We start from the raw sequence: 24,675 nt of genomic DNA, 5'->3' as shown, positions 1-24,675 counted from the left end.
GCACTGCATTCCTTGGGGTTTGCTTCCTGGTGTAATGCTATAGCCTTTATCTCTCTCTCACCTCTGGCTCCTGCCACAATCCTCACCTCATGCCTTGGCTGAGCAACCCTGTGGTTGCCTGAGCCATGGCCGAGGTGGGAAAGCTCTCAGGGGAGAGCACTCTATGACTTACTCCTTCCTTTGGCAGCCCCCATCCAAATGGAGCTTTAGGCTCCTCCTCCCTGCTTTTGCAAGTGGTTTCTGTTGAGGACAGAGTAGTTATGATTTAAACATGTTTCGTTTATAGTTATGTAAAAAAAATTCTAAAAGTTGTGGTGTATTGTAATAAATCATTGAATACCATATACTATCCTCAAGAAATGGAAAAGTCTCCTGAGGGATTTTCTTTATTGTATAAAATAAGTGCTATATAAGACAAGTCATTCAATATGGTTGAAGATAAATGCTCCCATGAAAAACAGTATTTGTAGTTTGAAATCAATCATTAGATTAATTCTGAAGAAAGGGTGCATCATATTTCAAAGGAAGTAATTTGAAGGGGTAAAAAATTGCAGTGCAGGATTATACTCTTTATTAAATGAAGCACCTGAATAGTCATGCACTTTGAGGTGGAATTTGTCAGATTTCCATGTGTACAGTAGGTTTAATGTGGTGCTGGGTGATAATGATAAAATTCTCTCATGAAAAGAGTATGCCAGCATAGGAGCAAAATATAAAGGGAAGAAGATTACTGCTGAGAGGAGCATTCAGCTTAATAACAAAGAAAAGTATAGATGGAGAGATGTGTAAAATAAATCAGAGAGTAATACTTTGTTAGAAAGCGTATCTGAGCCCTTCCATAGCTTTTGTGTGCAGGTAGTGCTGCTGTTATGCTTCTCATGCACAGCTATTAACATAAGGGGGATGGACACTGAGAAGTGGGTTGACAGGCATCCCATTTCAGCCTCAGCAGCAGCATCCATCTGGTCTCCCTGTGCTGCTAGTGGAGGCAAGGGCTTGCTTGTTTATCTTTCATTTCAACAGCGGAATGGACTACACTTACAGCTTGAAGTGTCCTTGGATGTTTTCAGAGAGTCTTGCCGCAAAATCAGAGTTCTTGACCTCATCTTCTTGATGTGAAAAATAAGAAAATGAGGTCACAGATGACAAAATATTCTGAGTTGAAAGGGACCCACAAGGACTATTGAGTCAAACTCGGAAGTGAATGGCCCATATGGGGATTGAGCCCACAACCTTGGTGTTATTAGCACCAGGTTCTAACCATCTGGTTTGTGTACACACTAATCATATGAATGCCACGAAAACATAACTGTGGGTGGAGGCTGAAGTAGTTCAGGCATAACCTTAAAGTCAGCCTTTACCAGCCTTAGTGCTGTAAGGGAGCATCCATGCCTTTCTGCCCTGCTGGCCGTGCTGCTTTGGATGCAGCCCAGGACACGTTTGGCCTTCTGGGCTGTGAGTGCACAATGAGAGCTCATGTCCAGCCTCTCATCCACATACATACCTTTAAACCCACTCAACAACTTTAGAAAAACTTTTCTATCCTTAAAACATACTGTGTCTTCAGGTCTGAGTGGGAAAGGAATAATTTTTGCGCTTTGTCCATTGGTTTCCTGTGTTGATTTTGTTCCAAGAATGTCCTTTTAAGAGTCAGTTTCTGCTAGCTTCTGTTTTCTTCTTTTTAATGAGAATGCCTTTTTTTCACTGCCTCTGAGACCTTTTCCAATGCTTGTTTAATGTTTAAGACTGTCGCTGTGCTCTTTTTCACATGCCTTTGATGCCTGCTCTTTCTATGTTGCCTTAAATATGTGATTACTAGGTGTTTCAGTTTCCCTGCCTATAAACATCAGCTTTACTGATGAGGATTACATCATTATGTTTATGTAGTTTGTTGCTTAAAGAGATTATTTAATAGGTTCCTAAAACCAATTATTGAGATTTAAAAAACCCACAACAAAACAAACAGAAAACAATAAAATAGCTTTTGTTTTTTTCTTGAAGGTACTAAGATTTATTTATTTAACAGTAACCAATTTTGTCCTTAATTTCCAGATTTAAAAAAAATAATATTCAAAGAAGTATTAATAAGTTGATTCAGTTTTATCTTTAAGAATGTTAGTTTCTTTTGGTGGTTGGAGAAATGCTTGCATGTGGATGGTTTGCTAATCTCTGTAACAAGAAATACTAAGTTACATAGCAATATAAATGTGGCAATGGCCATGAGCATGTAAACAATTCAGACTTGGTGTGAAATCTTGGAGAAGACAGATGTGGGAAACATATTTATTAAGTCAGTTTTCAGAACACATTTTTGCTTTAAAATTTGGGTGCAAACCAGCACTTGACTGTGGCATTGCCAATGTGTGAGAGCTGTTATGAAGTTTTGAACAACTCTCTGTGTGGTTTCTGCAGCACAACTAACTGACTGTAGCTGTGTCCCACTAAAATAAGAAGACATAGGTACCAAGAGATGGTATCAGGTACCAGTATCAACTAACATGTATTTGCAATTGACAGCCAGATTTCCACACAATGGAGTGATTTGTTCCAGACCTTGGTCACCTGTAAAAATCTGTTGTGTGGTGTGGACCATTACCTCAGCTGTTAAATAGAATTTAGGTTGGTAGAATTAAGGTTGGTAGCTTCAAATTATGGCATCAGTATGGAAAGGAATAGTTATTAAAAATCTAGTGTTAAAATGATTGATCAAAACCTGAGGGAATTCTTGAGTATTTAAATAAAAAGACTTCAGAGGACTCAGATGAGCATGAAATTTTTACAGGAAATAGATTTGCCACAGGCTTTTTTAATGTTTTTGGAGCTAAATATGCCATAATATGCATTAGTTGTTTTGAGTGAAACTTTTATTTGCCTTCAGGTAAGCACATAGAAGAGGTGAGTGAAATATTAGGGTGAAAGAACTGCAGCATATCAGCAGCTAAAAGAATTTATTCATTGTAAATCTGACCTGTGCATAAATTCTTTAAAGAAAGGAAGGAGGCTTTTACTGTACAAATTTTTTACAAATTAAAAAGCTGAAAGAAAAATTACTGTATGAAGCAAAGATATTCATAATACATGGAAATAAATGCTGTATTTTTTTCATGTTTCAGTGGAAAATGTTTTTATATTGCTCCGGACAACGTAAAATGAACTCTTAATAAATGTAGAAAGAAGAGAGTCCAAGGAAGAGGGAATTTCCTTTGGGAGGGAACAACTTTCAAAATTGCTGGACTTAACTTTTTTATGAGTAAAAACTTGAGGTTTAAGCTCTCTGTTTATGTGTCTTTCACATTTTCCTGACCTCACCAGCTAGAGAGAGCTACCATGCTACTATTCATTTTTTTTTGTCCCAAGTTGAGAACATGGAATCTAAATGTTAGGCTATTTATTTAAGTGTGTTGAAATTTTAAGAATTAAAAGGGGTATGAGTTTTTGTTTTAAAATCCAACAGTAAAAGGAGGGGAAATTAAATGTTAAAATAAGCCAGTGGCAGACTTCCTAGCTTCACAGTTAAGAACAGAAAGTAGTTCTTCCATATATTAGATGTGTCTTTGTCCATGGTTTTGTCTCCTTTTAGGCAGAGCTGGTTCTGTTCTGTCAGTTCTAGTGCAGAAGAGGTAGGAGGTTTGTAACTCTTCTTTAAAGCCAAGTGATTTAGCCATATTACATGATGACTAAAAATTTTCATCTCTTTGATTACTGAGGTTATAATCATCCTTGTTAAGTAAATGTGTAAGTGGGGAGAAAAAAAGATAATTTGCAATAAATTTTAAAAGCTGACCAAAGTCTCTAAGACAGCTGTATAATACCATCAATGAAAAACTAAATGAAAGGAATATTTTACTAGCTAGTGTGGGTTTGTGGAAAGTAGATGTGCAGTGAATTACATTTATATAGCACAGTCTGGTTTGTTAATATCTGTGGAATACACTGAAATTTCTACATGGCTTTTCACTTGAGTGTTCTGATCAATAAATTAACACGGCACAAATGAAATGGACCAAAATCTCTGACAATGGCCAAGAGACTCAGCATGGATATATGGGGAACTTTTTCTGTGTGAGGACAGTCAGGCTGACCAGAGATGTTGTGCAGCCTCCAGCCTTGGGATTTTGACATGGCTGGATGACCTCATTTCAGAGCTGATGGTTCTGTGGGCAGAAGTTGGACCAGTGACCTCCTGATGTTCTTTCCAGTTGGAATGATCCTGTTACCCTGTGAATGCCCAGTGTTGTCAGGAGTGTATTAGTGTGAAACAGAAAAAGCAGGTCTGATTAGGACATTGGCTTCTGAAATGCTCTACTAACTCCAACTCAGTGTCGACATACATGCACCCTCTGCAAAATCTGCTTTTGTTTTTCACTGAGAAGGATCCAAACCCTCTCTCCCTGCTTGGGAAAAAAAAAGAAAAGGAGGTTTTGACAGCATATCCTGTTGATTGCTTCTCTGTCTTGTTTTTCTCTTGTGCTCCTTATTTCAGTCTCTGGACCTATTAACTTTAGAATCTTCTTGTGTCTTTACTATTCTTTAGAGACTAAAGTATATTATGCTGTCTGGTGTACTCCTCTTCTGTGTCCTTATGTCAATCTTGTGCTTTCATAGCTGTCTTCTCAGTGCTCTGTTATAAATCCCCTGAGCAGGAACTTTACTGCTATATTTGCTTAAGCCTATAGCTGTAGTTAAAACTGACATTTCATACACCATAGAATTTTTCTATCAAAAATTTTCTAGACTGTCCAAGTCAAAAGCTGCTTTGTAACACCTGGTGTGTTACTTCCTAGCGGGTTTCTCTTTCAGTTTTTCAGGGGTAAAGTTTGAATATTATCACAGTTTTAGCAGAAAAATGAGAGAACCCCAATAGTTAACCCAAAGAACAGAGAACGGGCAACTAAACCATTCGAGGTGGAGGAAGTGGAAAACATAAGTAAATACTTAGAAAAATATAAGTAAAAGTGATCAGAAATTAATACAAATTTGACTTGGGAGAGGAAGAGTTGTAACATGAATGATCACATTATGACCATAATGCATAGGTGTACTTTGTTGGAGAAACTGCATGTGGACCAGACAGTACTCGGTCCTGGTGGCTTGTTTTATCCCATATGATGCTCTTGTGGCCTTTAATGTAATATTTTGTTTTTTTCTTTTTCATACTTTACAAATCTGAGCTAAGACAGCTGTGTTGTATCTGTGATGGTTTTTTTTTTTTTTTGTTTCACAGCATGCATTAAAAGCCCTGGCACATAACTCTGAGTGTATTGAGGCGTTTGAGTCAGGAAGCTTTGCACATAGCATTGGGGAACTGTTTTGTTTTGATTTGGAGAGAAGAGGTTGACTTACTCAGAAAAAGACTTTGGAAATAAGCTGACATTTGTGTGATTTGGGCAATTGGGAGAGTAGAAAATGTCATGTACCTGACAAATGTCTCAAAACCCCCTGAATTTAGACTCTGATTTTGAAAATCTTGGTGGCTGTGTTCTCTTCTTCCCACACCTGCAGTCAAATGCTGTTTTTCCAGACAATTTCATGTGATACCTACCAATATGTTTTGGCAGTGTCATTGTGATGAAATGGCACCAGAACTGCTGAAGCTGTAGCTTTCTTCTTACTCCCATGAGTGAGTTGATACGTAACTGGTCTTTAGCCTTCTCCATGCTGAAGTGCTGACCCTGGACTGGTGTTAATATCTCCTTTTATGTGGACTCAACTCTAAATGTGCTGATGCCAGGATCGCCTATAACTGCTCAGAGAAACTGAGCTGTATTTCAGAAACATTTTTATGCTTCCATAAAAGAGTTTCAATGCTGGTGGCCTCAGTATCACTAGGACAAGAAGAGGGAGCCATGTGCTTTTCTAGAGGATGTGCTCTCGCTTGAATTTCTGTCCTTTCCTCATGAAATAAAGAATTTAAAGGATGTTCAATTGCAAGGACCTGACAGTCTAAATTAGAGATAATGCTTCAGTTGGTGTAAGAATAAACAAAAGGAGCAGCAATAAATGTCATTTGAATTAAATATCTTGGGCACTTCTGTATGCTGACAGATCTAGCAGGCAGCTTTGGATGAGTTTTATCACTGCATTTAGCTCGTTTTCCTGCAGCAGAATCTTTTTGGTGAAGAAAACTTTGTTATGGTTTCTGAATCGATGCAATTACAAAGCAAATGCTTTTGTAAAGTTTTTGTTAATAATGGAGATACATAAGGGATAAGATGTTTTATCTTTCACTCCTCAGTTTCTTTACTAATTTTGAAGTTAGGAAAATTTTCATTTTTGTTTGTTAAGTGAATTTTATTTCATTTTAAGTCACTGAGAAATAAGAAAAATTGGATCTCTTAGTGCCATTTTAACTACCTTATTTTACAGACAAATGCTAACTCTGTTCAATTACTCAGCTGCATTATTCCTTTAAGAGTAACAAGTCTTGATAAAGATAAAATATGAGCTTGAATCATTCTTGTAGTTCTATGCTTTCCTTTAAGAGCAAGAATAATAATAGTATCTCACTCAGATCTTTCATTTATCATTTTCATCAGTAGCATGTAGGGTGAGTTCCACCAGTCTAACATGTATGCATTAAAAATATCTAAATAGCTCAACATCAATCTTAAAATACTAAAAGGAAAAAAAGCAACACAGGTGTTTGCTTTAAAAATGTATGTCTTGTTTGTTTCAGGAGAAGAGGCTAAAAGAAAAAGCAGCAAGGAGAGAAGCCAGGAACAAAAACACACAGGTAAGGGTTTTTTTCGTTTCAATCAAGCTACTGGTTGAGAGTTTGAAACAGTTTTTAAATTGTTTCATTCCTTTCTTTAATAAGCAGTGCCGTGATTGCTGGCATTTGAAGGCATTTTCCGTTTGCTTTCTTTTCTTACTCCCTTGCTCTGATGTGGTTATAACAATTTGGTGTTGAAGGATACTGAGAAAGCACGAATATATATGTTTGTGTGTGTATCCATACATAAAATGTATGGGAGCCTTCTGGAATTTCAGCCTCTTTATGTATTTCCAGGTGAGTTGCAATTTCAGCTACCGTGCTGATGCCATTTTTTTCTCTGAATACTTGGGTCATGTTTATAATTTGCAGGCAGTGAGATTATGTTTTTGTGTTTCAAATCTCACTTCAACCTTTTTCTGCTGAACTTTTTTTTAAATAGCAAGTATTTGCATTGAAGTTTATTCCTTGCCCTCATGACCACAAACAAAACCTTTGCTGTCCTTTTCTTCATATGTGCATTAATAATTTCCTAGGGGATGTTTTAGTTTTTCATATTGCTTGGTTTGTGATAAACTGAGGTTTTTGGCTGCAGTGATGTTCTCGAATATGGATGTAGTGATGTGTCTCGTTTCTCACTCTGCATCTCCTTTTGCTACACATGAATAGTTACAGTTTCTTCTTGGCAGTTGGCAAATCTCTTACTCCCTTGAGAAAATCGATAATGTTCTTTGTCCGATTTTTGCAAGCTGGCTGTGCTTTGAGAGGCTTAAGTATAGGACGATGCTTCATTGTGTAGCTCTGAAGTGGAAAGTAATTACAGTTTCAGATGAAAAGCCTAGTTATACTGAGTTTTAAGTGTGATTCTGCCTTCAAAGATGGCAAGCTGTGAGAGCTGTTGGCATCATGACTCCCCAATCAAGCAATAGAAATTTTTTGCCTGTAATTGAATGTATAAAGATGCATATTTTTTAATGCATCGAGCAAGCATTTTAGGAAAATTATGGAATGAATAATTAACAAACATCTTAATAAAGGGAGAAAACATTGATCAAATCAGGCTGTATCACATTCATAAATACTGCTTGTTAATTATGCGTCTTTTTAAGGAATAAAATTTTATTCAGCAGCTGGAGAAAGAAATCCATTTATTTCAAAATTGTCTCTTTGCTGATGTACATCTCCTATCCTGTTCTTGGCCAAGCAAATGAATCTCTCTGTCCTATTGGAAAGTGAATGAAGTTGATCCCTATTGAGGAACAATTTGTCTGTGTGTGGGGCTGTGTGTCTGTGGGTATGGTATGGGTTAAATATGGAGCCTTAGGCCCAAGCCCACAATTTTATGCACCTCTGCCTCTCTTTTGTGCAACACTTGCACTTGGAAAGCTGATTCACTAGTGCTGGTCTGGTGTGAGATTGGCACATGCTTTCCTTGAGGGTAGCAGCTCCGCAAAGCTGCTCTTGTTTGACTTCATTTTATTCCTGAAGAAGCGCTTAGCTCGTTCTCTGCAAGAAGGTGAAAGCCTCAGGAGCTGACATGTTTCCCTGATGAAAACTGTTGGGCTTTTGCTGTTGTTTAGAGGCTATTCTTGCCAGAACTCTGTGCAGCCGACTCCTGTCATTTTCAGTGTGGCTCATTTCAGGGAAAGTGCTTCCGCTGGGAAAGGCTGCCAGCTTGGACCTGGGCTGTTGATGCCTGAAAGTGGAAGAGAGCAGTACACAGTAGATAAAGGTGCCAGTTTCTGTCGGCTGGGTGTCTGAGGAATTAATTAAGAATGCTCCCTGCTTCACAGAATCTTAGAGGTGCTGCCATAGTAAGCAGAAGCTCTCCTTAGTCCATGCGGGATATGACTCAAGCAGCTCCTACAAGATACCAAGGGGAATAAAGGAGAAGGAAACAGTAAAACACAGAAACTATTGGAACATAAAGCAGTTTAGAAAATATATGCTCGATAAATCAGGAGTTCAAAAAATGTTAACATTTTCACTAGTGCTTTCATAATATGGCTTGTGACCCACTTACTCTGCCATACACTTCTCCTTTGGCAATTAATAATGTTTTCTTAAAAGGGAAAGCAATAAGGAGAGCCAAAAAAGTGGAAAAGGTATTTTTAGCCATATTAATGCAGTTTAGCAGCTGGAGAAAAGGACTAGATCAACAATTATGAGTAGCCAGTCACTTCAAAGCAGCTGTGGTCATAACTTGTTTTCCACATCTATCTGCTTTATTCCCCTTGTTTGTTTTATTAACTGTCTCCCTCAGGCTACAAACTCCTTGGGTTGCAAAGTATTGTTGGCTGTCTTTCACTTGTACACAGCCCACTGGGTCTGACATGGCCTAAACAGAAATTTACGTTGTAGTATACTTTGTAGTATAGCATAGTATACTTTTAGTATTAAATAATCATTCTTTGTGAATTTAGAGGGGAAAAAATTGCAGTAGAGAAGGATATCCTGCCTTTTCCTCTGGTGCTGCAGGAGGAATTGCAGAGAAGATTTTGCTCAGCCTTTGTCATGCTGGGACAGGCTTGCTGCAACTGGAAATGACTAACCAAATTCTGGCATGCTCTGCTGAGTGTGCCTGAGCAGGAGATTAGATGAGTAGGTAGCTGCAGTGTTATTGACTCCACCTTGGATAAATCTCCATCCAATAAATAAACTGAGTAAGAAGTGAAGACTATTAAAGGATGCTTTGGAGAAAGTATTTTTAGGGATTTATGACTATTAATTAAATTTTCATGCAAAAGGCTGTGAAAACAAATAAAAGAAGTTTTCTCCTGTGTTCTTATTGAAGAAAACCTGGAAGTTTAATGGTTTGATTTTTTTTTAATCATAAGATGTTTAATTGTCTCCCATTCTATGAGACTTTGATATGATGTTTACAAATGCAGCAGTTTAAGATGAAAGAAGCACATATTTTGTCCTCACTCAGTACTGATTAAATTACAATCCTCAAGCCCTCAAACAGATTTTAATACTGTTTACTTGAAGGTGGTCTGGAGAAAATTAGGCAAGAAGTAAAGCACTGAGCAGCAGCAGCAGCAGCAGCTTTCCTGGGACAGGAATGGGTGTTACTCGGTGAAGCCAGTCCCTAGCCCCCTAAGCAGGACGTCCCTGCACTCATGGCTTTCCCCTTTTACTTCTAGAATCTACCACATACTGATTTCTTAGTCTACATAAACGACTTCTGGATTTCAACCAGCATTTAAAGGTCCTTGCCCTGCTAGCAACTGTTAATAGCAATGAAGCTTAACAGGACTGTATTTCTCCTTTAGTGATTGTAGTCTTTGCTATCCTGATGCCTTGGAGCACTACCGATGTATTGAGAATTATGAAATGAGGAAGGCTATGAAGTGAGGAAGGTTTTGATTGCTTTTAAAGAAAATTGGTTTTGTAGGAAAGGAATTTTCTGGGAGCAGCTAAACAGGTCTGTGCTTCAAGGTGGGGGAGCAGAGCAGGAGTCAGGAAAAGGTTCTGTTCCCTGCCCAGCACTGACATGCTAGCTGTTCCCCAACTATTAACTCCCAGCATTGTGCAAGAAGTGATAACTAGTCCTTAAAAGAAGGCATTGCTATCTGCTAGAAATACTTTGGACAGCATCTGTAAGCAGTGTCAGGAGGTAAAACTTGCTCAGTCATGACAGTTTGGTGCATTGATTCAGGTTTTGGCAGTCCTAGAGCAGTTACACCATGCTGGTGTCCAGAGCAAAATAGAAAAACCTGAAAAAGCTCCAATTAGCAGAACAGAGGCTGTTTATCCAAGGTCCATAAGAAAAATGTAGCCTGGTGAAAACTTAGGAGAAATCCAGCTTGAACACATACTCCTTACTGAGATTTTTTTTTCCTGATTTTCATTGAATAAAATTGAGGATGGGGACTCCTATCCAGCTGGAAAACTGACTTGTGGAAGAAATCCAAGACCTTGGTTGTCAGGGGCACTTTTTCTTGGGAATGAATGCTTGCTGAATAATTGTAGAACATTAAAAGATCAACACCAACAGCAGGATAATAAGTATGCTTTAGCTTCTCTCCTCCCTTTCTCTCCTGTTCTCTCCCTAATATATTTTGCTATTCCCACAGGAATTAGTGCTAGTGTATGAGATTTTTACAGAGTATATACTTTATAGATAATTTTAATTTTTTCAGAGTCACAATGTATCTTACTACTGTTACAAAAGGATTTATGTGAGCACATCTACAAAATACATGTTGGTGGACAGGAGGCATATACTTAAAGATATGTCAGATTCAGTCATTGATACCTGCCTATATCATCATGCGAGCTATAATGCTCAATATAGCACTCTGTTTTCTGTGCCTTGTGCCATGCTCTGTTGAGACTTTAACTAGAAAAATACTTAAACCCACCATCCATTGTGGATCTTTCTTGTAGTTACTGGGTTTGTATTGTCTTTGCTTCTGCCTTAGATTTCCTTTTTCTTGAGATCTAGTATGTCGTTTGTGCTTAAGCTGGAGACACTGGATTCAGTGTGAATGTGAACAGTAATTTCAGTGTGGAACAGAGGTTTTCTGGAGTGAAGGAAGAATTTGGTATGCCCCTCCTGTGAATCCAGGTTCACAAATCCCCTTAATCACTGGGGTCACTGAGTGTTCTTGTGAAAGTCTCATGGTTTGTCTGATAACTGATGGTTAATGGAGAAGGTGCATTGGTTCTGGATCCCTTCTCATGACCCTCTCACGGATGGTGTTGAGGAACCATTGCTTTAGCTCCATGTGATTTCTGGAGTTGGAAGAGGGTTTCAGAGCTAGGTCAATCTGATGGTCTGCAGGATGTAGAGATTGTGGAGCTCATATTTTTTGTAAGGGAGAGAGAGTTGTTCCAGTATGTTCAGTGTGGGGAGCTTACAACTGAAATTACCATGTCAATTTGATCCCCTTCAATAAGTCAAATTTCTTTCTTAAAACTATTTGATTAACCTTAGTTTAGCAGTAGTTCTGCTCTGTTAACTCTTGTGCTCTATATGCATATCCAAAAGCTTTAAGTAGCTTTATTTATTCAATGCAAGTTTTGAGAGTTTTGAATTTCATTGAGAAGCTCTGTGAATAAACACAGTAATTTGGGATGTCAACATCTTAACGTACTAGTTTAGTAATTTCATTTCAAAGTCAAATTGTAAAATGGAAAACGAATTGCTGACTCCGAACTACTTGATACTGAAACATTTTTTAAAATCAAAGTATTCTACAATATTTAAGTTAATATTTAAAAATTGGTATTATGTGCCTGTATGGAAATGTTATCTGTATTTTGCTTTTTGAAAATAACATTGATGATTCCAGTTAATATAACAATTAAATTGCTTTAAGTAAAGCTGTAATAAGTCCTGTCTTTTCTGCAATTAAGAATTTATATGATTAAACCAATATTTCAGTGTTGTGACCCTGAACAAGTTACAAGTAAGGATTCTGATGGATTGATTTGCCAATTACCCATGCTTCTGTAACCCTTTTCATTGCAGCCAACAGGACACTGAGGATTTTAAATATATTGATCAGATTGACCATTTAAACTAATTGACCATGGCTATAGCAATTGAATTTTGTGAGTTCAATGTTCACAACTGTTATTTCTAATCATATGTGGTATGTGATGAGAGTTTGCTGCTCTGCATGCCAAAAGCTGATGTTTTGCTGGTCACTGAGGGGATTTCTTTGTATGCCTGGCTCAGAAGCATAGTAGTGGGACTGTGGACCTTGCACATTCTCTCTTATTCCCCCAAGATCCACTGGGATGTGATGGATGCACAGTGGATCAACACAAATGAATCTTCATTACTGCGTCTGATATACCTATACCTTATTCCTTGTTTTGTGTTTGCTTTCACATTTACGGTAAAGAGAGGAAGCTTCTCTTTTCTTCAAACTTTTGGTGTTTTTTTTTCTAATTTTGGTGGGTTGCAGGGGAGCTTTTGATGAAAGATGTAATACAGAATTTTAAGAGCAGAGTAACTGAGTGCTTACTTGAGTCGCTGCTTTAGATCCATCCCTCTTTTGAGCAAGGAAAGTATAAATTACTCTGCTTCATTTTTCCTCTTTGCCTGTCTCCATGGATATTGGGAACAGGATTCCACCATCAGGCTCCTGCCTGCATAAGGCAGTGTGGTAGAGGACAGAGAAAGCAATTCAGGAGCTCTGCTGCTCTTCCACAAATGTCTTTCTGAGGCTAATGATTAAGCCCCAGTAGAAGAGGTAATACGCATTTTTTTGTTTGATTATACACTTCATCTATTCAGGCAACATATTCCATTCCATGCATGTGTCTGGAAAACCAGTAGGTATGCAAGAACCCAGAGAAGAGCTCTTAGTGCATTGTAAAGTGCAAGCACATATATTCAAAGGCAAAGACCTTTCCAGCTGAGCTTCAGATTTCCATTTCAGCATTTATGGAATGTTTTCATTCTAACTGTGTATCACCATGTTCTGTAAACTTAAATGGAGAAGAAGAAAGCACTGGGGTAGAGCTTTGTGATGACTGTCCTTCAGTATGTAAGCACTTCATTTTTGAATATGGTCTCTTGAAAAGGTGGCAAGTGTACAGTTTAAACATAACCAGCCACTTCATTGTGATTTGGAATTTGTATGTATGTTAGAGGCATAATTACTTCTTGTCTTCCAAAGTTTCTTGTTCAGTTTCTTCACTGATGTAACATCCTCCTCAATAGTCTCTGTCTGAGCAGAAGGAGAAAGATTGCTTTGCCCCTCCCTGACTCTGGCCAAGGAATAAGAGGCAATAAACAGTGCTGGAGCAGCATATCTACCAGTATGAAAAGAAGAAAAATTATAAAGCTGTTTGAGAGTGTTATAAACCTTTCTTTGAACATTTCCATCTTAGTAAACAGACCACTATATGAAGTTAATTGTGGTTATACTTCCTTTGTTTATCTGCTCTATATTACGCAGTAATAGTGTTTAGAAACCAGTAATTGAAATTTCTCTCCCTCTAAAGCACAAAATTTAAAGCTGTTACCCCAGGCTCATTTGCTGTGTTCCATACATGTTTGGAGCAGCAAGTTGTCTTTTATTAGCATGGAGTTCTCCTTGTCTTTGGCTCACCATAGTCCTTTGATGCCATAATCAACACCATACAGAAGAATTGCCTGGAACTGAACTTCTGGAGATCTCCACCCTCTTTTTTGCCTCTGCCTATAATCTTGCATAAGTGGGAAGCTCCATCCAATCCAGACATAATGATCTAAGGCTTACAGCAGCTTTTACACAAAGCTGTTTTTTTAGGAAGTGGGTATTCTCTCTGGATTGAGAGGTCTTTTTCTGTTCTGTTGTGAAAAACCAGGTGTATTCACATTCTTCAATTCTATCTATAAATACTGTGCAGATGATTGCATTTCACAAGGAAGCTGTATTAGACTGTTCAAACTTGTTTATTTTACACCTTGGTTTGTTCTGGTAGTACTCAGAGCTGCTTCACAGCTTTCCTTATTTGTTTGAGACTTTCCTAGTTTATAGAGTTCAGATGCAGGAATTCTACTTTGTTCCATATCTCAGATGTGAGCTTAAGAATGAGTTAATTAGCTGATGAGCAGGGGTAATCTTTCAGATGTGTTTTGATGACATCCTCATGCAGCAAGTAGTGGTATTTAGTTTTAAATTAAGCAGTTCTGTTTTCTCTGCATCCCCCCCTATTTATATTCGTGTTGCTTGCAGTATTGTACACAGTCTGGTATAGCAGTCGTAATTGCTACTAGTGATGAAAATTGATTTGTGCAATCAGAAAACCATTATCTGCATTCTGACTGATAATGCTGCAGTTGCCAACATTTTAAAATTCTTCTGATGGCTGTTTTCTCAGAATGATTTGGGGTCATGCAGTCACCAGGATTCCAGTTGCTTTATGCTGAATCTTATGTGCGCATTAAAAGAGAAGGAAAAAATCTCTTGTTAGTTCTCTCAAATATATTTTTTTCCAGATTTTTTAAGGATTTAGTGTTCTGTCAGTTCTTCCTTGCCAAATATACTAGATCAGGAGTAATGAAGTATCCCTTGTTTTACCACAGAGTGCAGAGATTTTAATAAGTTTCCTGTTCTTTCACACTATCGACTGCATTGATAAACCAAGCAGTTTGTTAATAGGAAATGCCAAGCTAGTAACTAACACATGTGGTTATTTAACTCTTCATGGGAAACCTGGTAAGCCCATACTTCCCCAAATGAAGCTCCACCTTGTATGTGGAGTCCATTAGGACCTGGGTCTTTCTGTGTTGGTTCCCTTAATGTTTTTTTTTTAAGGCCTAATGTTTCCTTTCGCCTTTTTTTTCTTTTGTTTTGGGTTTTCTTTCCCTCTGATCTTTTATGAAAGTTTTTGTGGACTTAGAAGTTACTTATCTCTTGCTTTTTCCTCATCCTGTTTTCTGTTTCTTTTGAAGGAGCTAAATTCAAGCTGCTGTTGCTTCTGTTTGGTTACTTTCTGCTGTGGGGAAACCAAGAGCAGAAGCAAAGGGTAACAACAGGAAGAAAGATAATAGCATCATCTAGTAGCAAAGCCTTAGGAAATGTGCTCTGTATTTTTAGGGAAAAGTTTTGTGAGGTATTTTTTTGTTGTTGTTTGTTTTGTTTTCTTCATACTGTAAGGTCTCATATTTTTCTGACATTCCTTCAAATGAATATATACTGGTAATATTTTGCTGAGCCATTGCTAGGATTGAGTTATTAAAAGATGCCTCTGTCCAAATGAAGTTACAAACAAGACAATATGCCAAAGTCAAGAGTACAGCTTTTATTTAACAGTAAATGTGAGTTACAAGGAGGACTGGGGGGTGAAGAGAAAGAGAGAGAGATTAAGTAGAAAGAGAGTCACCACCACATGGGTCCCTGTGGCAACCTGCTTGGCCCTTTTTCTTCCGGTGTTCTCAGTGGTGGTGGTCCTGGAGTGTTCATCTGGAGGTGCCACGTTGATACAGTCCAAGTCCCAGGTTTGCACAGAGTGTAAATGTGTTCCAACAGCCCAAGCTGGCATGTGTATAAGGACTTGCTTCCTTTCTCTCAGTTTGCCATGGTAGGAATTTTTGTAGATTGACACTGATCCTTCCTCATACTTCAAGGAAAATACTTATTTATAAGTACAATTTTCTTATAAGCAACTTTGCAAAGCAAACTGTTACAATTGATAGGAAGGTAAGTTGAGTGTCAGTAAGGCAGTCAGCAGCATGTAATAGGATTAGACCTGGTTTATACAAGTATATTGCTTTCCTCTCTTCATTCTTTTTGGACAATGTGCCAAGGCTTTGAAATTTTCAGCAAGAAAAATTGGGGGTGGACGAGGGAAGTTGATTGATTAATCACAGTCACAGTAAACGTACATTTACATGATGTACATGAGCGGTTATTTAAGGTGAAAGCTCATAAAGATCATTAAGTTTTATAATAAATGGCAATCTCAGTCCATTTTCTTTGCTAATTCATGTACTGTTAAAAATGCCAAAAGTTATTAGCAGTTTTAATTTCTTGTCACCTATTATTCTAGCAGACTACATATCTACAAAAGTAGTTAAGGGTCATTATGACTATTCAAGGTATTTACTAACTTAAGAAATGCATAGAATTTACAGAATCCATCCTTCCTAGGCAGCTGTGCAGCATAGCTCTGTGAATAAAATCAAAGCTGTTTATGAATTAATTTAATTCATAGCCAGTCAAATGGGGGTAAGATAATGAGAACATAAAAACATCTCTAAACACCTTCTCCCCACCCCTCTCAACTTCCTGGGCTTAAAACTTCAGTCCTGAGTTCTCTACCCCGAGCAGGATGAGTGGGCTGTTAATATGGCTGTGGTCAGTTCATCACATATTGACTCTGCTGCTCCTTCCTCCTCAGCGGAAGGGCTCCTCACACTTTTTCCCTGCTCCAGCATGGGTTTTCTGGGAGGGGAGACAGTCCTCCATGGACTTCTTCAGTATGAGTCCTACCCCCTGGCTGCAGTTCCTTGCAAAGTGCTCCAACATGGGTCTCTTCCATGGGCTGCAGTCCTTCAGGAAGAGGATGCTCCAGAATGAATCCTCCACAGAGTCACAGATGCTGCCAGCAAATCTCCAGTGTGGGCTCCTCTCTCCATGGGTCCACAGGTCCTGCTGTTGTAGGTGAGAAGGGGAACTTCAGACAAAGTTTATTAGAGAAGCCATCCCACTGAGTCACGAGGTGCAGAGAAGACCCTCTTGCTTTCTGAACTCCTCAGAGAGGAGCCTGGGTGAGTCAGGATCCGGTCTTAGCCCCAGACTCTCAACAGTTTAAATAACTTTGTTCTACAGGATTAAAGATGGCAAATCAGATATATTTATGTCAAATGAATTATTTATTATGACAAATGATTAGATAAAATATATTAATCAGAATTATTTACTACACAGTATAAAAGCTAAAACTACTAGTACCATTTAGTATAGTATAGTGCATTACATCAAAGCAATTCTATTAAAGCTAGCAAAAAAACCCCATTATTAAATAGAGATGGATGTAACTTGCCATACCAATGCCCATGGGCAGATCTTTGAAGGGACATTCCCATGTCAAGGAAGGAAGCTTCACACACACACTCCAAGAAGGAATATTTTAGAAGAACCTACCATATGAAAGTGGGCTGGACTGTTCTAGTGTAAAGTGATTGACTGCCAGTCATATGCCTTCAGGTCATCTCAGGGACTTATCTGGTAAGCCTTTTCCTCCCTATCAGGATGTTAATTTGAGGTTTGTGAGACAGACTGATTTTAGCATAACTCAACACCCAGCACATGATGCCCTCCTTCAGCCCACCACTGATAGCTTGCAAAACAGGGCATTGAGTTGTTTGACTACATTCCAAGGGTGAAGAGTCCTACATCTGCCAAGAGCCTACTGAGATGTAGGCTTCCCACAGGGTTACAGCTTCCTTCAGGCATCCATCTGCTCTGGTCTGGGGTTCTCCAATGTCTACAAGTGAGTCTCTGCTCCCCCATGGACCTCCATGGGCTGCAGGTGGACTCACCGTGGTCTGCACCACAGGATGGAGGAAAATCTCTGCTCCAGTGCTGGGGCACTTCCTGCCCCTCCTTCTGCACTGTGTCTGCAGGGCTGTTTCTCACATTTTCTCACTCCTCTTCAGCTGCAGCTGTGCAGTTTTTCTTCCTCCTGAATTGTGTTATCCCAGAGGCTCTGCTACCGTCGCTGATGGGCTTGGTCTTGTTGGGTCTGTCTTGGAGCTGGCTGGCATTGGCTCTGTTGAACAGGGGGGAAGATTCTGGTGGCTTCTCACAGAAGCTCCCGCTGTAGCTGCCCTCGCTATTAAAACCTTGCCATGCAAACCAGTAGAGGGCCTGAGTTGACAGAGCAAAGAAAGAGCTAAAATTAGAAGAGGTAAAAATAGAGGTTAGGAAGCTGTCTGGGTGATCTTACAAGCAACACATTTATGCTGAATTCCGTCAGTTAGGTTTGCTGTATTTGGTAGGTCACAATGTGTCTCAGACAGATTTCATAGAAAAGCAAAAGGTGTCATGCTGAAAAGCATGCATTTAAAATTTTTTTTGAAGTCTACAAAAAATTGACATCCTTTAAAATTGGTAGATACAGCCAGGATGTTTGGATTTGTCCCTTGGCAGAAGGACCAGATCACTGTTTCAGCCTCACAACAGGAAGACAAATTTTTTATGAACTTTGAAGGTAATTTACTTAGAAGCTTATCAGAAATATTCAGCTGTATGATGCAGTTGGTGAAAGGGCTTTTGATGTGATAGTATTGCATCACAGAAAGGAATTTTCTTGTGTGTGGATTTGTGGGGAATTCTGTCCAGTTCCCTCTTGTCAATGAATGCAGAGTTTGACTGTACCATAGCAGCAAGACAGGTCCTTTATTTGATTTCCATTTTTCAGAGGTGCCATGTGGACATAGGTGAGGAGTGAGCTTGGGACTGTACTTCGCAGGATGCTGGCTTTGCTGTACAAATGTGTTTGTTCATTACAGGCTAGACAGCCACTGCTTTTCTGAGACTGGGCTGCTCTGACTGCCATGGGTTGATAGCACTTTATGGGTAGTCAGTGAGAGATCATTGTGAGTTCCTGCTCTAGTTCATCCTGTACTGTTTTAATATCTCCATTCTCAAAATTGATAATGCCAGTGATACTGAAAACATGCAGAAAACACCTAAATGTAGACAAAGAGCAAGAGATTAGTGCAGGTATCTGATTCACTGCCTAAAATACAAATTCTGTTAATTTTCTTTGCTTAAAAAGGAGTTGACATACTTAATTCATTACTACAAATCGATGAGATTGGTTTTTCAGATGCTAAAGAAAATCTCCTGTATAATTTGTTTTGAAAGGCATTTGAAAGACAATTCCCTGTATAATTCATTAGGCATTGCATTTCAAATCCCTGTCTTTAGTTGAAATTGTTTTCAAATTTTTACAGATTCTATAATTTTACAAATTGCTAGCTGCATTTGAATGTCAGACACTTGGTAGGAACATAAGGACCATTAAAAAGATTAATGCAGCCTGCATATATAAAAGTGCTTGGGTTTTTTTCCTATCACTGAGAGCATTCACAGTAGCATCAAAGTATTCTAGACTTCTGGAAGGATATCCCTTTGTAAGAGTGCCTAAAATACGTATAAATATCACTGTACCTGTTAAAAGATGGTTAAAAGAGTATTAGATACATAAATTACTATATAATCCAAGGCTCTGATCCGTCTCAATAAGCAGGTATTGACATAATGCTAGGATCATTCTGTTGCCATCTGAGACCTATATTATTGTAGAGACTTTCCTTATTTAAAATCTGTGAATATAAGGATTTCTGTGTTGAAGGATGTGGTTTCTGCTTCCAATTTTTAACTTTTTATGTTAGCAAGAGGAATCAGAAAAATCTTGTTCACTTCTGGTTTTTGATAGAACCAAGGTAATGGCCGACTCAGTAGCCAATTGTTTACTTGTGGATAATGGCTAGTGAAGTCTTTTCCAGATTGGGAATGGTATGCTGGTTTTGGAACAGGTCTGTAAGTCCCTCTGGAGAAATAAGGTAGACCAAAGGGACTTTACAAGTGGGCAGGGAGTGCCCCTGGCTGAGATAAAATATAAGCAGCATTTGTCTGAATGGATGTGCTGAAGCACTTCTAATTGAGAAGCAGAAACTAGGAAAGTGATTCACCTAATCCTTGATGTTCTCTTTTAGTTTTTCCAGAGAAAGGCAAAGTACGATGTACTATTTCTAGCCAGCTTGAGTTGTTGGTTACTGAGTTTTAGTTCCTTCTCTAATCTGGTACAGTGACTCCTACTGATCATGCTATTGTTTGCTGTCTCAATTTAAGCCTGAAGTTATAATATTATTATTAATACCAATAAAAGACCAATTCTCATAAATATTGTACTTTCTCTGTATGTGAGAAATGCTGCCATAGCCTTTTGGTTTCAAGTATTTCATGATTTTGGTTTCATGATACAGCGTGAGCAGCAGGAGAAAGAGCATGCTATTTCTTCAATAGGTAGCGGCAGTAAGACTTTTCCAGGTCGCTGAGTCATAGAATGAAAGAATGGTTTGAGTTGGAAGGGACCTTAAAGATCATTGAGTTCTAGCTCTCCTACCATGGACAGGGACCCCTTCCACTAGACCAGGTTACTCAGAGCCCTATCCAACCTTGCCTTGAGCACTTCCAGCCATGGGGAACCCACAACTTCTCTAGGAAACCTCTTCTAGTAAGTTTGGAAGTGTTCCAAAAGAAGGAGAGTATTTTGTAATTGTGTGTGCTATTGGACAAAGATGATTTGGCCATAGTGTAAAATTTATGTTGTAAATAAACTGTTGTACAGTTCTATAATTTTTTTTAGTGTATATCATCTAGACCTCAAAGAAACTGCAACTGTTTTCAGTGTTTGATGTTGTCACCAGAATATGCACAAGAGAATAGTTTCAGACAGACAGCAAGAAATTGAAGTTTTCAAATTTGGCGGTTTTTGTTTGTTTGTTTATCCTGCTTTGTGGTGATGTTGAGTAGGACTTGTACCTTGTCCCTCTGCATACTGATGTCTGAAATTACCTTTGGTCATAAGATAGCATGTTTGACGTTGTCTTAATACAGTACTGTCCTCAGAAAGGCATTTTTAGCTCAAGCATTTTTCAGATATTTGAGTCACAAGCTCAATACTAGAATGAAATAGTGTCCTAAACAGTATGGAAAAGAATGAGATACTTGCCCTGATATATGTTTTACTATAAAACAAAACCATACAGTGTCTTTCCAGAACCTTTTATTCTCTTCCTGGCTCTTAATTGGTAGCTTGAAACATCAGATAGATGTGTAGCTGCTAGAGCTATTAATCTGTTACCCTCACCATTCAGTGGAAATATTTTCAGTCTGTTTTTGCTTTTAGGCAGCTGTAAAATGCTGAAGATGTCAGCACAGAAGTCTCTTTGCCCATCAACCATTACAGCTATGTTTTTTCTGTAATTATAATACATGCACTTTAAGTATGGTATTTGTAAGCAAAGATAATGAGTTGCCTATTGGAAAATTGTGTCAAAGGCTGGTGATAAACTACTTCTATATTGCAATAGCAACAACCATCTAACTTATTGAAGGGGCAGGAAACATCCTCTGTAATTCTAATCATATTTTCCAAGCTGGCCTTAGAACAGTTTTCTTACTGTAAGGAGCTTCTAAACCGAATGAGTCTTCCATAAGTCTTAACTGAATGTATTTCTGGAACACTCATAGCTGGTGAATGCAAGTGTTATTTGAAATAGTATTATGTAAGTATTTGAGGACTGAGTTTTCAAATTGCCATTTAGCTTTGAACTCTGAAAAGCTGTTCCTTGCATGCTGCCTTGACAAGTTAATAAATTGTTATCCAGTATGCTAGACTGTCTAAATTTTGCAGACCTTGTGACTAGTACTAAGTGCCTTGTGATCGTTCAGTGTGTTTTTCCTCACAGCAGTCTGTAATCAGGATTTACTTCTGTTCATACATCCAGGGAAGAGCAGAGGGACAAACTGAGTGAATTCCTTAGGCTTTGTTTCTGACTCAGGGCTTCGGCAGAGATTTGAACAGGTTTTCCTACTTGTCATGCTGGTTGCTTGCTTGCTTGGCAGTCCTTCCTCTCTCCTATCTGAAGGGCTTTTAAAAAGAGAAGCAATGTAAAGATAAAAAGAAATTGCAATTTATACATGATGTGATGGTGGTACAAACATTCCTTCCAGTAACTGTAGGCTAGTCAGGTTTCCACTGCTCCATGAATCTCTTGCTGGTAACATCATCATCCTGTTGAGAGGTATTTCCAAAGGTGTTTTCCAGGCCATGCTGTTACATAGAGGGCATCAGAATTTTAACAGGTTTGTCAATTATTTGGCAACAAACCATACAAACTGTCAGATGTGTGCAATTGAAAGTGTAGATTTGGATTATGGTGGCTTCTTGAAAACCAGACATGTTTTTGTAAATGTGTTCCTCCTTTCCAGGTATGATATTTATAGCCACCTTAGGCTTTCATTAATTGACTGCCAGTGTTTTTATGGTACAATTCCCTGAATTATGGCAGTAAAGTTTGCTAATCATAGTGTCAGTCCAGCAAAGTAGAAAACACATGGTATTCGATCTCCTTAACACAGTCTCATTTGGAGAGTCAAATCACAAAGATGTAGAAAATACTACTCTAATGCTTGAAAAATACTCAAGGCTCTGGATACAGAGGGACAGCTTCTGTAGTACATATGAAGGAGAGGATAGAAAATGGTGGGCTTTAACTTCTGTTTTGCCTGGAATGTTCAGAACTCTTCCTTGGGAAGAGGATTCTTTGAAGCTCTTCAGGGAAGTCAGACCACTTGAAATTGTGGTACTTTCTTGTTGTTTGTGAAGCATCCTCATGAGTCATCTTTTCTAGGAATATTCTTTAAAAGGCAGTGCTATGGAATACATAGGAATGTTCTTTATAATTATCAGACAATATCTAGTGGTTTGAGGAACAGTTGGGATTTTTAAAAAAATTTTTGCACATCAATTCTGTAAGTTTATTCATCTGTTTATTCATCTCTCCAGTCCTGTAGCTTTGAAAGCTATTTAAATTGAAAAATTCTGCTGCCCTGATACACTATTGGAGCTAAAGCCTTGACTTTATGGAAGCTCTTTTTAAATGCATTTTTAAAAAGAAGACTTGAATATAGTTTTCCTCTTTTTATATATCTGATGATAGACTTCAATTTTACAGTAAGCAATAAAAAGTATTTGGGCAGTAGCAGACTGGCTTTTTTTTGCAAATCAAAATCTTCTTGTATTATATATTCTTGTACAAAAAATATTTAGAGTAGCTTAATAGTAGTAAGACAGCTGTGTCTGAACAAAAATACTGATTTATTAGCTGAAAATTGTCTTGAAAAGTAATTAAGATGATTCATACCAATGGCATATGTTTCCATGGTCGAGTGGTTAGAGAGGCTATCAAAAATTGTATTAGTAAACTGCATTTAAAAGAATCAGGATGAGATACATTGGTTTGTCATTAAATTAGGGCTTAAATTAAAAGCAAGTTATTTGTTTATCTTTTACATTAATATAGTAGTGATACATTCCAGTGTTAATTTTTGTTTGTGACTTTCTGCTTTCTCTGGAACCTGAAGTTGGAATATATTGCTAAAGAGAACTTAAAGTCTTTTAGACATATCTCATGGGTATATTTTGCTCTTGGGTTCAGGATTCCACCAGTCACCAGATTTTTTAAATTGTCTTTTTCTTTCCCTCTGAATCATGAAGATTGAGGGTTTGTTTTTGTTTTGCTCTGTAATTAGAGCTACAGCACCCTCTGAAAATGTCCCTCTACAAATTCCTAGCTTTCATGAGAACTAGGAAAAATCTTTCTAAGGCATTTCATAGTTGTGTTTTTTGGTACTTCTGCAGGATCTGAAGTTTCCTTTGTAAAGTTCTGCTAAGTGTTTGAGTGTGTGGCAGCAAGGTCGTTATGGAGTGCTTGCCTGTGCCTTCCATTCCTGCGTTAGTTGAATTTTGTTTTCAAGTAATTGAATTATTTCCACATAATAAAAGATAAAGATGTTGTTGATGTAGTAGCAGTTCTGTCTCGGTACTCCTTATAAATATTCTTGCTCTGGATGTGATACTGTTTCGGTGCTATTGGTTGAAATAAAAATTATAGCCAGTTGCCTCAGATATTCTGTACTTTAATCTCAATTACTTGAAACCATACTCGGAGTAGGTGTTTTAATTTCTCACTTTTCCTGTTACATATATATATATAAAATCAGACAAGAAAAAGGCTGAAATGGTTAATCCTGACATAATTTTTGTGAACTGGCAGGTGATTTCTTGTTGATGTTAAAAGCCTTAACACTTTGAAATGGTTTATTTCTTCTATGGTTGTGACCTTGACTGTTTAAATTCAGCTCCTGTTAAAAAGAATGCACAACCCTCAGTCTACAGGGTAGCACTTTGTAGAAATAAAAAGAAAACATAGCTGTAAAACAAGTGGCTTGATGCAAATGTATTTAGTTAAAGGTGTTACTCTGGCCTCCAGTCATCCAAATGTTGTCCTGAATAATTTAAAAAAAGTTAGACTGTTTTTTGCATATGCCCTCATGGCAGCTTCGTTAATTATAACTGCACTAAAATAGTTGCATGCTGGTAATACTTTTTAATTTATGTTTCTTATATGAGGTATTCATTAAAAAACCTACACTGTAGTATATTTCTTAGGGTATTTCAACATTATAAATTAAATAATACATCAGCTGATTCTTGTAGCTACCTTTTCAGTGAGGCACAGTGGACTTCCTAGTGGAGAAGCTTGAAGCTGACACCACCTGAGCAGTAAATTGACCAGGTCATGGGGTGGCTGACTAGGGATTAAGATTTCTTAAAATAAAGTAAAATATCCTTCTATTTTAAATATATCTTTTGAGTCTTAAATCATAGGCAATTTAGTAGGGGTGATTTAATTTAAATTTAATTTTAATTAG

General features: G+C 38.0%; 1 protein-coding gene across 1 annotated transcript in view; it reads left to right on the top strand.

Annotated features, from left to right (window-relative positions):
- The window catches only part of DDX10 (DEAD-box helicase 10), a 153,833-nt gene that overhangs the window by 103,482 nt on the left and 25,676 nt on the right, over window positions 1–24,675 (top strand). The window contains exon 16 of the mRNA XM_085063776.1: window positions 6,677–6,733. Coding sequence (XP_084919902.1) covers window positions 6,677–6,733 — 57 coding nt within the window. The remainder of the gene's footprint in view (window positions 1–6,676; window positions 6,734–24,675) is intronic.

Source organism: Lichenostomus cassidix, chromosome 1 (assembly GCF_008360975.1).
Source record: "Lichenostomus cassidix isolate B80296 chromosome 1, HeHo_3.0, whole genome shotgun sequence".
Taxonomy (NCBI): domain Eukaryota; kingdom Metazoa; phylum Chordata; class Aves; order Passeriformes; family Meliphagidae; genus Lichenostomus; species Lichenostomus cassidix.
The sequence above is the reverse complement of the archived record's forward strand: the minus strand, read 5'-3'. Positions and strand labels throughout refer to the sequence as shown.